The 14,099-nt window shown below is 36.1% G+C and overlaps 1 protein-coding gene across 1 annotated transcript; it reads left to right on the top strand.

The window, feature by feature from the left end:
- The first annotated feature begins 1,035 nt into the window (after positions 1-1,035).
- LOC113041667 (melanin-concentrating hormone receptor 1-like) lies at positions 1,036-5,010 on the top strand. Its single transcript, XM_026200324.1, has 3 exons — positions 1,036-1,538; positions 2,711-2,786; positions 3,766-5,010. Exons 2-3 carry the CDS (start codon positions 2,717-2,719, stop codon positions 4,773-4,775), a joined length of 1,080 nt encoding a protein of 359 aa, XP_026056109.1. The 5' UTR covers positions 1,036-1,538; positions 2,711-2,716; the 3' UTR covers positions 4,776-5,010.
- Positions 5,011-14,099: the final 9,089 nt, after the last annotated feature.

Here is a 14,099-nt window from a genome sequence, read left to right on the forward strand (position 1 = left end):
TATTGATCTATAATTTTTTTTTCCCTATTGACTTGTTGTGTCTCTCCCAAGATGTCTGATTGACATGATGATTCGTGTCCAGGTGTCCTCTACAGAAAACACATATGACAATGATGCCGTTTCATCATAAAAAGTCATATTCAGATTTTTCTGAGATGTTTATTTATTACAATCAATTAGAAAATTAGCCAGATTTAAATGATAATTACAAAACATAATCATATTTCCCTAAGAGTGCTACATTTGATCCTTCTGTCAGAATCACTCATATTTGACAGGACTGAAAACGATGAGGGATAAAGTGCGCACATTGTTTAACAGCATCCCGTTTGTTCAGCAAAGGAAGCATACATCTGTGAAACACTTTCAAAACGCCATATAACAGTTTTGAAAATGAGTTCTGGCCTTTACACAGTGCGTGTCATAGTAAAGACTATTGACAGTCAATCATCACAGCCTCACGTATAACTTGATTAAGCTCTATTAACCTCTATATTTCCCCAATAATTATTTTCAAATTATGCTAAATCAGACCAAAACCACCGCATGTGATCCAACTGCAAAATCATCCCCCATCTAGTCTTTCAAAGAGGCTAAATGCTGACTGAGGGTTAACAAATATACTCTGAAACCCTTTAGATCATAGAAGGATTTATTATTTTAATTATTATATCCACACACATATTTTTTCGTTTTATGGTTATGTAATTATTAGGTCTACCCATTATACCTTCGGACATGCGCACATAAAATAAATAACTAAAAATAACATTCACCTACACAGTGTATATTCAGATGTTTACAAGACACAAAGTTAGGATTAATACGTGGAATATTAATATGTGTAGGATAATTAATGGCAAAAATTAATACATGTATGATACTTGCATGACATTTTCCCTGAAACATTTTTGTAAAAATGCAAACGTCTTGTTATATCTACCACTTTTATGCAGGTATTAAAGAATATATATTTCAGGCATATATTATCTGCTTCATACGTGCGCTTCACGCGCGGGCTGATCAATCTCCTCATGCTGTTTAGAGCAAAACAACGTAAACATGTTTTGACTTCGCATTCACTTCAACCGCTCACTAATTGAAGGACAGTCCCAGTGTGGAAAGACAGATGATGCTGTTGAAATGACATCCCAAATGGGACCAGTTGCTGTAAATGGACTCGAGCTAGCAGTTGTGTGCAGTTTCTGCTTTCTTTAAACCGCGCTGTAGCTGAAAGTGCCCAGATGGATGATGTTCGTCACGTCAGCAGGATCATAACCATCAGACGCTACCTCGAGCTCGACTCCTCACAGGTGTTCTGTCACCTGGGCAGGGACGAGAGCCTTAACCTCGCCGGAGAGACATCTTAATCAGTCCATGAAGCGTTCAGGTGCGCGTCCTGGCGATGTTGGAGATCACGGTGCGTCTAGAGGAGCGCGTTTGAGCAGCTCTCGTGTGTTTGTGAGGACACATCCAAGGCAAAGAGAGACCTCTGTCACTGCAGTGTTCTCCAAAGCACTGGAGATTATCAGATAAAGGTAGGTGCATGAAGAATGAGATGACATCTGATGTTTTACGCAAACAAAAAGTGTTAGTGGACCATGTCATTAGTTCATCGTTTAATATTTCATGCATGTTTCTTGAAGTACCTTATAGCTCACTGTGGTTTTCAGTGCTGGTCCTGATGATCCACCGCTCTTTACCTCTGTATATCTCTCTTATCTGACACTCAGTTCAGTTCAAGAAGTCTCTCCTAACTGTTAAATAAGGGAGACATGCACAATTTGATGATTGAAAACCATCTGCTATGGTGTATTTATGAATATAGTTTTTTTTTTTTGTGTATGTCTTTGCAAGGGTATAAATGATATGACAGTTAAAAGGAAAGGCACTATACAATCTTCATGCACACAGACCCATTTACACTATCTGAAAAAGATAGTAAGATTGATTTTACATAAACGTTTTTAACTGTACTAAATGCAAAATTGATGATTCAGATCCTGAGAAACTGTATTTTGTTTGTTGACAGTGCATCTTTTTTTCTATTCTGTATCAGCTCTCCTTATTTTTATTGTTAAACTAATTCTGGTTTCATGATTCACAGGATAAAAGCTGAGAAAATATTATTTGGTTAATAAAATTAAATTCGGTTCATTTATTGAATAATCGCTGCATTAAACATTTAATTAGTACTTTACAATTTTAACTTGGACGCCCTATAAAATCCTTGTATTTTTTCTGTGGACACCGGCTTGTGGCCCCCTGTGGGTCCCCGGTGTGAAAATGAAGATGCCAAAACACACACACACACACACACACACACACACACACACACACACACACACACACACACACACACACACACACACACACGCACACACATACACACACACACACACACACACACATACAAAACCAGACAGCAGATCCAAAAACAAACTCCATTTATAATCCTGAGGAGCCTTAAAGGATTGGACAAATCCATAAGATAACTAGTCTTTTTTTAATCCAGATTTGATTTTACAAAGATATGTTATGAATATGAATTAGCTTATGCAATCAGATATCCTGACAAATATGTTTAATTTACGTCACAGTAAGCATTTTTCTAAATAAGTCACTTGTAATGTCTTGAAACATAATCATGTCTCAAGTGACTGATAGAAGCCTGTTATTAATATTGTGTGTATTGTGTTTTATGTTCAAGATTGGGATGGATTTCGCCGTGACCCCTGATGATAATTCCAGTGATGAGTTTAACTCATCTCAACATTTAAATGAAGGTAAATATGTAATATTTCTGTCTGGCAACCTGAGTGTGTCATGCAAATGAATCTATTATATTAAAATCAAGCATATATTGTATGTGACTAATTAGGACCAAGAAAAGTCATTTTTACTTCACTTTCATTTCACTTTCTTGAAAAGATTAATTTGCGGTTCTCTGCTTGTGTCGAGCTCTTGACTCACAGGCTTTGTGGCTGGGATAATGTTCAGTCTTTATGTCATATAAGCCCCCGGCAGGAAGATCAGGACCCCGAGACGGAGAGGACCTGAGTCATGTTGACAGGGTTTATTATGTGATAATATCCTGATAATTACTTATCACATAATGCTTAGAAATATTGTTCAACTTAGTTTGTTATGTGAAAATAATGAGACCACAGCACACAAGACATATGATTTTCTTTTTCATCCACCGTTATGTATTACAAAAAGGAGAAAAAAAAGATTACCGGGACAGCAGTCAAATACATAATTTAGTGATTACAAATATTTACACGACTGTTCAAAAGTTTGGATTGTAAGATTTTTTTAAAATGTTTTTGAAAGAAGTCTTTTAGACTCACCAAGGCTGCATTTATTTGATAAAGAATAGAGTAAAAACCCTATTATTGTGAAATATTATTATGTTTTCAAGTAACTTTTTTTATTTGAATATGTTTTAAGATGTCCTGTATTCCTGTGATGTAAAGCTGAATTTCCAGCAGCATTTCTCCAGTCTTTATATTATATTATAAATCTTATCAAATTATTTATTTCTTTAGAAGAAAAAAAATCTCACTGACCCTAAACATTTGACCAGTATGTGTGTGTATATATATAAATATATATATATATATATATATATATATATTCTCAGAAAGCTTGATTGAACTCTAAAAGGAAAAATCAAATAAAAAAATTATTAAAATGAAAATGATTTTTTTTTTAATGGTTCTTAAAATAATACTAAGAAAATCCTCAATTTTTCTCCTCCAGAAACTGACGAACAGTATCACAATGTTCTCATGCCAAGCATTTATGGAGTCATCTGCTTCGTCGGTATAATTGGCAACTGCATCGTCATCTACACCATCGTCAAAAAGAACAAGTTCCGAGCGCAACAGACGGTGCCTGACATCTTCATCTTCAGCCTGTCTATCGCTGATCTTCTGTTTCTCCTGGGCATGCCGTTCCTCATCCACCAGCTGGTGGGAAACGGTTCGTGGTGTTTCGGTGCCACCATGTGCACTGTTATCACGGCGCTGGACTCCAACAGTCAGATCGTGAGCACCTACATTTTAACGGTCATGACACTGGATCGATACTTGGCCACGGTGCACCCCATCCGCTTCAACCACATGCGCACTCCATGCGTGGCTGTGGCGGTCGTGGGCCTGGTGTGGATCCTCTCGCTGCTGTCCATCACGCCGGTGTGGATGTTCTCCGGCCTCATGCCCCTACGGGATGGATCGGTGGGATGCGCTCTGCTCCTTCCCAATCCGGCTACAGATACGTACTGGTTTACTCTCTACCAGTTCGTGCTGGCGTTCGCTTTGCCGTTGGTGATCATCTGCGTGGTGTTTTTCAAGATCCTCCAGAACATGGCTGCCACGGTGGCGCCGCTTCCCCAGCACAGCCTTCGCGTGCGCACTAGAAAGGTCACTCGGATGGCTGTGGCCATATGCCTGGCGTTCTTCATTTGCTGGGCGCCTCATTACATCTTACAGTTGGCACATCTGAGCGTGCAGCGGCCCAGTTACGCCTTCCTGTACGCCTATAACGTGGCCATTAGCATGGGCTACGCCAACAGCTGCATCAACCCGCTGCTCTACATCATGCTGAGTGAAACCTTCAAAAGACAGTTCATCGTAGCCATCCGTCCAGCGCACAAAGATTTCCGTGTGGACCCGGCCGACGGGAGTGTGAGTCTCCGTCTGGCCCCTGACGGAGCGCAGCAGTCTCAGTCGTCCCGCGAGCTGCTGCCGGTTACTGTGGCTGTGCACTGAAACGCCACTGACTCACGCTCGACTCCTTTTCTGTGTCTATAATAGGCATGCGGGTGAAAAGACGTCATGAAGAGTCTTACAGAACTGCTCATTAACAGTTCTTGGTTTGATAGGATCTGTGGTGAGGCACATTTTTCTTGGCATACTCCTGTGCGGTGAAAGAGATATCGCGTATACACAACCCGATTACAACAAAATTACTTTGCAGAAGCGTTCACAGCCGTTTGTTTTCTGTAGAATACACTGTAAAAAGTTTAACTATTATTTACTCAATTTTTTTGGTGAAACATTTTTACACTCAAAAAAATTGAGTAAATTTTAAAGCTGTGAAATCAATGAAATATACTGTTTAAATTGAGTAATTGTAAGTAAAAAAATTAAGTAAATCTGAATAACTGAATAACTTTATATGAGAAATAAAATTAATTAGATATAATCAAAATTATAAAACACCACAACTGTAATTCTATGTAAAATAAACAAAAAATATTGAGTAGATATAATTGAAATATTGGATGAAATTTAACCAAACAAATGTGCTATGTTTACTACATGTAAAAGTGAATTTAACTTAATATTGGACTATAAATGATCAAAATGTTGCATTCACTTTTTTTTACACCATTTACCCTTTACAATTAATATAATAAAACCAAATAAAGAAAGAAACACATTTTTTATTAAACATTTATTTATCAATTAAACATCAGACAAAGTCTAAAATCAACCTTTGAAACATTTTATCCATTTTAATATTCCAGTAGATTGCAAAAATTAAAAACTGTAAAGCAGCCATAAGGGAAATGATTAAACCTTATGAAACATTTCATCCATCTTAGTATTCAAGTAGATTACATGTAAAATATGATAGCCGTAAGAGAAATGACATCTTACTTTGTTCCTGGTGCATACCAGCCATTTGCAGTCACACTCATTACCACTCATTAAACCATAAAAAAAAAAGCAACACTTACATCAATATTAAAGGGATAGTTCACCCAAAAAGATGATGTTGTCATAATGTACTCGCCCTCAAGTTGTCCCAAACCTGTAGAGTTTCTTTCTTCTGTTGAACACAAAAGATATTTTAATGAATGTTGGTTAACAGACAGTTGAAAGTTGCCATTGACTTCCATGGTAGAAAAAAAAAAAAAAAAAAGGCTACTATGCAAAGTCAATGGCAACCTTTAAATGCGTTAACCAACACTCTTTAATACTTGGCTGAATGTCACGTCACTTCACTTAAAATATCTTTTGTGTTCAACAGAAGAAAGAAACTCGTACAGGTTTGGGACAAATTGAGGGAGAGTAAATTATGACAACATCATCTTTTTGAGTGAACTATCCCTTCAACAGAATTAATCCAATAACAGAAACACTTCCATCAGGAATACCCATTCTGTGGGATGATCATGAACCACTACTATGCAAGAAGATAATTTTTTAACCTCTGAACATTAACAGAGAGTTTTGGAGGATCCAGCTCAAGAAACAGTTTTTGGAACAACTCAAGTGAGTACAGGTCCTTCTCAAAAAATTTGTATATTATGATAAAAGTTCATTATTTTCCATAATGTATTGATAAAAATTAAACTTTCATATATTTTTGATTCATTGCACAACAACTGAAATATTTCAGGTCTTTTATTGTTTTAATAGTGATGATTTTGGCATATAGCTCATTAAAACCCAAAATTCCTATCTCAAAAAATGAGTATATCATGAAAAGGTTCTCTAAACGAGCTATTAACCTAATCATCTGAATCAACTAATTAACTCTAAACACCTGCAAAAGATTCCTGAGGCTTTTAAAAACTCCCAGCCTGGTCCATTACTCAAAATCGCAATCATGGGTAAGACTGCCAACCTGAGAAGGCCATCATTTACACCCTCAAGCGAGAGGGTAAGACACAGAAAGAAATTTCTGAACGAATAGGCTGTTCCCAGAGTGCTGTATCAAGGCACCTCAGTGGGAAGTCTGTGGGAAGGAAAAAGTGTGTCAAAAAACGCTGCACAACGAGAAGAGGTGACCGGACCTTGAGGAAGATTGTGGAGAAGGACCAATTCCAGACCTGGGGGGAAGCAGTGGACTGAGTCTGGAGTAGAAACATCCAGAGCCACCGTGCACAGGTGTGTGCAGGAAATGGGCTACAGAGAAGCAGCACTGGAGTGTTGCTCAGTGGTCCAAAGTACTTTTTTCGAATGAAAGCAAATTTTGGATGTCATTCGGAAATCAAGGTGCCAGAGTCTGGAGGAAGACTGGGGAGAAGGAAATGCCAAAATGCCTGAAGTCCAGTGTCAAGTACCCACAGTCAGTGATGGTCTGGGGTGCCATGTCAGCTGCTGGTGTTGGTCCACTGTGTTTTATCAAGGGCAGGGTCAATGAAGCTAGTTACCAGGAGATTTTGGAGCACTTCATGCTTCCATCTGCTGAAAAGCTTTATGGAGATGAAGATTTAGTTTTTCAGCACGACCTGGCACCTGCTCACAGTGCCAAAACCACTGGTAAATGGTTTACTGACCATGGTATTACTGTGCTCAATTGGCCTGCCAACTCTCCTGACCTGAACCCCATAGAGAATCTGTGGGATATTGTGAAGAGAAAGTTGAGAGACGCAAGACCCAACACTCTGGATGAGCTTAAGGCCGCTATCGAAGCATCCTGGGCCTCCATAACACCTCAGCAGTGCCACAGGCTGATTGCCTCCATGCCACGCCGCATTGAAGCAGTCATTCCTGCAAACGGATTCCCGAAGTATTGAGTGCATAACTGAACATAATTATTTAAAGGTTGACTTTTTTTTTTTGTATTAAAAACACTTTTCTTTTATTGGTCGGATGAAATTTGCTAATGTTTTGAGAATTTGGGGTTTTCATGAGCTGTATGCCAAAATCATCAGTATTAAAACAATAAAAGACCTGAAATATTTCAGTTGGTGTGCAATGAATCTAAAATATATGAAAGTTTAATTTTTATCATTACATTATGGAAAATAATGAACTTTATCACAATAAGCTAATTTTTTGAGAAGGACCTGTATTTGTGGGTCTTGGGATATCTCAAATCCAATGCATACGTGACTCCCAAAAGATAGCAGCAGGCTCTGCTGAGATTCCCAAGACTGCGGAGGACAATGATGCCCTCAATCACAACTCCTACATCGCTGACTGCCCCATCATTGTCCCGAAGGATGTAGATTTTTATGACCTCCTCTGCCAAATCTGCGTGTACGAAGACGGGTAGATCAGCTGAACCCTACAGGCAAATTTTAAAGATAACTGGTTAGAGCTAACATTCAAACCTGAATGTTACAAGAAAGCGATAAATACACAAAACAAATAGCACCTGAAGAAGCAAACATTCTGTTGGACCGTATGATAGGTAAAATCTCAAACAAAGTTTACTAGGGGGAGGAGTTGCAAAAATTAACAGCATTCTTCTTAACAAGAGGACAGGTTAATTTTCTACATAGGGACATTTATTTTTAACAATAAACCTAAAAGAAAAATGAAAAGAGACTAACTGTGAGCTTCTATGCTTTAAATCAATGCTATAGGCTTTTATTGAGGTCCGCATTATTTCAACCAATTTCTTTATAAACATGTTTAATATTTAAGTAAAATGACTAATGGTTTTGAAACAAAAAAGCTTGTTTAATTGCACTACTTGAAAAAAAATATGCATTGCATTAACCCTCACACTCAACCCTTAACCCTCTAAATAATTCTGTGGCTTAGTAAATATTACAATAATATTTAACTTTATGAACTTAATAAAATCTCTGAATATTATAAGATTGTAAATGTGTACCTTGAAATGCAATGTAGTTGCTTTGGATAAAAGCGTCTGCCAAATGCATAAATGTAAACATAATAATTGACTAAAAATACAACAGTTAATTTTATCTAAAATGTACAGTTATATTTGATCTTTTTTTTCCACTAAAACAATTTAGTATTTGACTAACAAATTGTTTATTTATAATACACATAATATATTTGTGAAATTTCTATCAAACTATTTAAGGATGCAAAATTACACTGATCTGTTTCAGGGAACAAAAATATTACTTTAATTAAAATTAAAACAATGTACCCCTCCCCCAGCCTCCGCTGTCCTTCAATACCCACCAGGTCTGGATTTGTAATGGAATGAAAATTCGGCTTTAATGTATATATGTATGTGTATATATATATATATATATATATATATATATATATATATATATATATATATATAAATATTATATCAGTCTGGCGAGTAACCCTAAAAAAATTACCAGCCAAATAGCCATAGAGGGTAGGGGGGGATAATAGACGGTTGTTTTTTCTGCATTATTTTTTTTTTAATAAATGCAAGCTTAATGAGCTTAAGAAACTTATTTTAGAAACGTTAAAAAGCTTACTGTTTTCAAACTTTTGACCGATATTGTATGTGATCTAGGTTTCAGTGCACTAGAATGATTTTACAACGGAGCAGGCCTTAAACTGGCTGACTCCCTATAGTGGGAGCTGATTAAAACGCACCAGTCTATGTTATGTCCACGCCATTTTAAATACTTTTGCATGGCGTATTTGTAGTGGTGATTTAAGAGCTCATACTTGAGTTCATGTAGTAATTATGATGTTTTACAACAACGTGACAGCTTTTTACAAGACAGAATGTCATTTGAAAGTTCATAAATGATGTGTTCCCTTTTGACAAGCCACTGACCCCAAAGGGGAACCTGTACAAAATCGTTTTCCATTGGGCATGTATAGTTATAGTTGCTGGACCACGGTACACTTATCGTTAGACTTTCAAATGGCTGTTAAACGGTGATCCAAATAGTACGAAAGTTAATCCACTCCAAAAAAAAAAAAACCCTAACATACATATCGCTGCCCCACTAACTAACTTAGAAAACTACACTGTTACGTACACGTACACACGGTCAATGTTTAATCAACTTTTGAATAAAGTATTGCAAATATACATCGTTATAAAATGACTAACGTTACTTACAGGAAACTCGAGTAATGCTGTTCACGTCGTTGCTGAGAAAAGCAGTCCTTCAGTGACAGGTGCCTCTTGCTTGAGCCGCGAAACTTGTTAAACTTCTTAAGATGACGCAAAATACAAACACAATTGTTAGGAAATCCTTAATAATTAACTTCTGAATTAAACATCACAAACATATTTAGTTTTAGCTGGCTAAATTACATAACGTACCACGATATGAGAGGAGTGCGGGTCTTGCCGTTGCTGAGGAAACTCAGGAACGCCATCCTTCAGGTGACTTCGATTAAGTTACGAAACTTGTTGAAGATGACGTAAAATACAAAGACAATTGTTAGGAAATGCTTAATAATTATTAACTTTATAATAAAGTGTTACAAACGTAAGTAGGATTAGCTGACTAACCTTACTTACCATGAGTTGTGAGGAGTATGGCTAGTCGACGTCTCTGCTGAGGAAAGCAGATTTTTTTTTTTCCTGCGGAGCTGCACACGTGATCACTTTAGCCGCGAAATTTACTTAATTTATTTAAACCGTTTTTTATTAAGCTGGAACTTTATTTAGGAAAATTGGTAGGAAATACTTAATAATTTTAGTTTCTAAAACAGATCAGTACAAGTAAATAATTATCAAATATTTATATTAGAATTCACCAGAAATATTGAGGGTATATTAAAAATATAATTAGTTAGTTAAATACTTATTTATTTTCATTACATAAACTTAAATAATATATGTAAATTTTAGAGAAATTATTTGTTGGATTTTTAATTATTATTTTTAACCTGACCCACTCAAAATATCACTTAAATGATTTCAAAAGATTTTATTAAGTAAATATAGCTCTTTATTTTTGTGAAATTTACTAAGCCACTGAATTATTTTTTACAGTGTAGGGCTATTTGGAAGTCTCGTTTGCTCACCAAGTCTTGATTGGTTCTTTTATACATTTAAAATAAATGTAAAATGTATTTATTCCTGTGATGCAAAGCTTAATTTTCTTCATTGAGTCTTCGGTGTCACATAGAAATAATTCTAACATTCTGATTAAAAAAAATTAATAATTATAATAATTTTTATTATAAATGGTGCAAACAGTTGTGCTGCATAATATTTTTGTGGAAAATGTGATGCATTTTTTTTCAGTATTCTTTGATGAATGACAATCCAAAAGACAAGCGTTTATTTGAAAGAGAAATCTTGATAGATTTGATGTGTCCTTGATGAATAATAGAATTAATTTTCCTCTGCAGATAAATAACTTTAGAAGCAAAATAGAGGCAAATAAATGTGACAGGTCGATTTTCTCCTTGTGTCCACAAACGTCACATTTACTAGCTCAAAAGAAAAAGTATTGTGAAGTCATTGAAAATGGTTCTTCTGAGCTGTTCTTTGTTTTTGTTGTTGTTCTGAAACACAACTCTTGTTTTTGACGTCAGTGTAAATGTGTATGTGATGTTACTTGTTTTTGATATTATATGTATGTTGTCCTCTTTAATCATATCAGTGTATTAAATCATTTAAATAGTCTTTACATGTAAATATCACACAAAATGTCCTTTATTTGAACTCAGTATTGGTATGAAGATACAGTAGGTTATGGCAAAGTTGTGTGTATATATATGTGTGTGTGCATGCAGATCTACAATAATATTGGACATAACCATTGTTCTTCTGAAAAGAGACGACGTAATTTGGATGGAAAATTGTTTGCCCAAATCAATGTAAAAAGAAGGCTATATTCTCATCAGAGGAGTTCAAAGCACTCCATTTCCTCATGATTGCAGTGAAAAAACAGGACTGCCTTGCAGTTTCATAACACCCCCCTCCAGTGTCACACACGCCGAATTCAGAATTGTCTATGAATGTCTGATTTTATTTCATATGCTTGTTAATGAGGGCTCATTATAAAGCCAACACCTAGCCTACACACAATGAACTTCCTCTGGCTGTATAAAGGCGCCTCCACTGAGAGGAACTAATTATCTGAACATATGTGAACTAAATACATGTCAAGAATCATAATGAATGTGTAAATAGTGTTTCCACAGGAAACGAGCCCGAGTCGGAGTTCAGTTTTATTTCTAGGGAATGCTGTGAACTCGTGTCGTGTCTGGTTTAAACACAGAACAATCAGGACATTTTGAACATTCAGAAATAACGTTTTCATAACATAACGGGAACATCTTTTGGTTGGCTGGATAGGTTTTTAGTGTTACGCTCCCATATAATATGCAGAGAATTTCTTAGGTTGATTTGATCGAAAACTGTAATTTCTGTGTCTCTGTGGGAATAGGGAAATTCAAAAAAGTATAGTCCTACACAACAACAACGACTCGCCTAGTGTTTTTTGCTCAATCAATAGCTAACGGGGACATTTAAATTAGTTATTTGTATTGCTTTAAGCTAGAAAGCTGCATTTTAACAGACCAAATATACTGATGACTCATCCTGCACTGATGCCAATCAGAGCAAACAACAGCGTGTGCTTCTGAAGACATTACATCATGCATTGCATCATGCATATATATTATCAATAACATATATATATACTGTGTGAACATTAAAAATGATAAGAATAATAAATGAAAGTTTAAGCGCTGTGTTCTTGTTCATGATGCACTCGACTCGGTCCTGACTACACTGCAGTGCATTTCACTCTCTGTATAGACTGCATGGCATTCCATCTCTTCTCTCTTTCCATCGTTTCTGACAGCTTCTCCTTGACAGCTTCAATGGCACAGATTGCTGTGGTCTGCATCTGCTACAATACGTAATGATAGGTTTTCTAAGAAGTGCATTGAGTCTGATCTGTAGCCTTGGGCTGTATAAAGCAGTTTTTGGGTTTGATGGGAGTAACAGCCACCATTATTTAACAAAATAGAAGCTTTTCTTCTTCTTTTTGATTGCTATTGATTGAGCTCATTCACTCCTTCTTTTGTTTAACCATGTAAAGTGGAAAAATCCTTACTGTGATTTGGAAAGAAGCAGGCAAACATCATGCACAGGTCTTCACTCTTTCACTTTCAATTGACGAAGTGAACAATGTGTTACAATGAACATGCACAATAAAAACAGTATTCACAGCATGATACAAAGAATGCAACATAAATCGGTTCACTGTAAAAAAAAAAATGGTAACCTTAAAAATGTGCCACATTCAGATTGAGACACATGAAGACACATTCGATTTTCAATGTTTTATTTAATGTTACTTCATAAATCATGCCTAATTAGTGCAATCAAAACACATTTCCCTTTGGTTTGTGGCCTTGAGGCAAAACTGTGCAGCAATGGAAAGATATTAATTAACATTTGATTAATTCCAAGCCACAGCAAGGTGAACGTTTCACTTAAATCTTACTATATTACTAAACACTTGCTATATTTGACTAAATATTTAATTAGCAATAAAACACTAAAATAAGATAGATACCCTTACCAAAAAGAAGTATACTTCAAGTTAAGTTTTGGAATAGTTAAGTAAAGTGCAAGTACATTTCTAAGTATAGTTTATGTAGAAACATATTTACACAGAACGTAAGTTATCATACATCTCAACATTTTTATCTATTTGGAACAGCCGAAAGTGTTTCTGATGGCTCTGACTGATCCACTCACTGACTTTCTGATTTTGAAATATCTCACAATATTAACTTCATTTCCACAGATTGTCCTGACAACACTCCCACTTCATGAACCCAATGCAAAGAGTCACGGATAACAGGAGATGCTTTGCAAGCATGCAGAATAATTACATTTACACAGTGAGCATATAATGCTCTCTGATGATGCCCTGCTGTACCCCTGAATGTTTCCCATGTTTTCTGTACCATCATAAACCTGATCTCTCAGCCATGCCCCCGGCTGTGTTTTACCCCACCGACTGTTTATTTATTTATTTTTAACTGTCATTCTGAAAATATGATTATATCTTCAGGGCTTATTCTCTATTATATCATATATGCAAGGAGTAGCTGACAATGGGACATTGAATAAAAAAAAAAAAGAGAAGAAAATGCACACTCAAGGTGATACTTCTGCTGCTGAAGTGAACAACTGCACTGCTTCACTTTTTTATTCATCATATTTTTTCCCATAAGTGTACTTTGCTATTTGTACATTCCCTGTGTCTGGCTTCCAGTCTCCTCTCTGCACAGTTATTTTAAGCTGTAAAAAACAGCTTGTTTTGTTGCTTGATGTTTCAAATTGGTGTGTCCTTCTATATTATTTTAACGCACTGGTTTGTACTCCAAACTGTTTACAGCACTTTGTCGTTCTTCTGGTGGATCCCCTACAGCAGCTTTCTTTTTTCCCAGAAAGTG

Source organism: Carassius auratus, chromosome 3 (assembly GCF_003368295.1).
Source record: "Carassius auratus strain Wakin chromosome 3, ASM336829v1, whole genome shotgun sequence".
Taxonomy (NCBI): Eukaryota; Metazoa; Chordata; class Actinopteri; order Cypriniformes; family Cyprinidae; genus Carassius; species Carassius auratus.

Coding starts and splice junctions, on each gene's coding strand:
- LOC113041667 (XM_026200324.1), top strand. CDS start 2,717: ATGGATTTCGCCGTGACCCCTGATGATAATTCCAGTGATGAGTTTAAC. Junction 2,787..3,765: donor ATCTCAACATTTAAATGAAG/GTAAATATGTAA, acceptor TTTCTCCTCCAG/AAACTGACGAACAGTATCAC.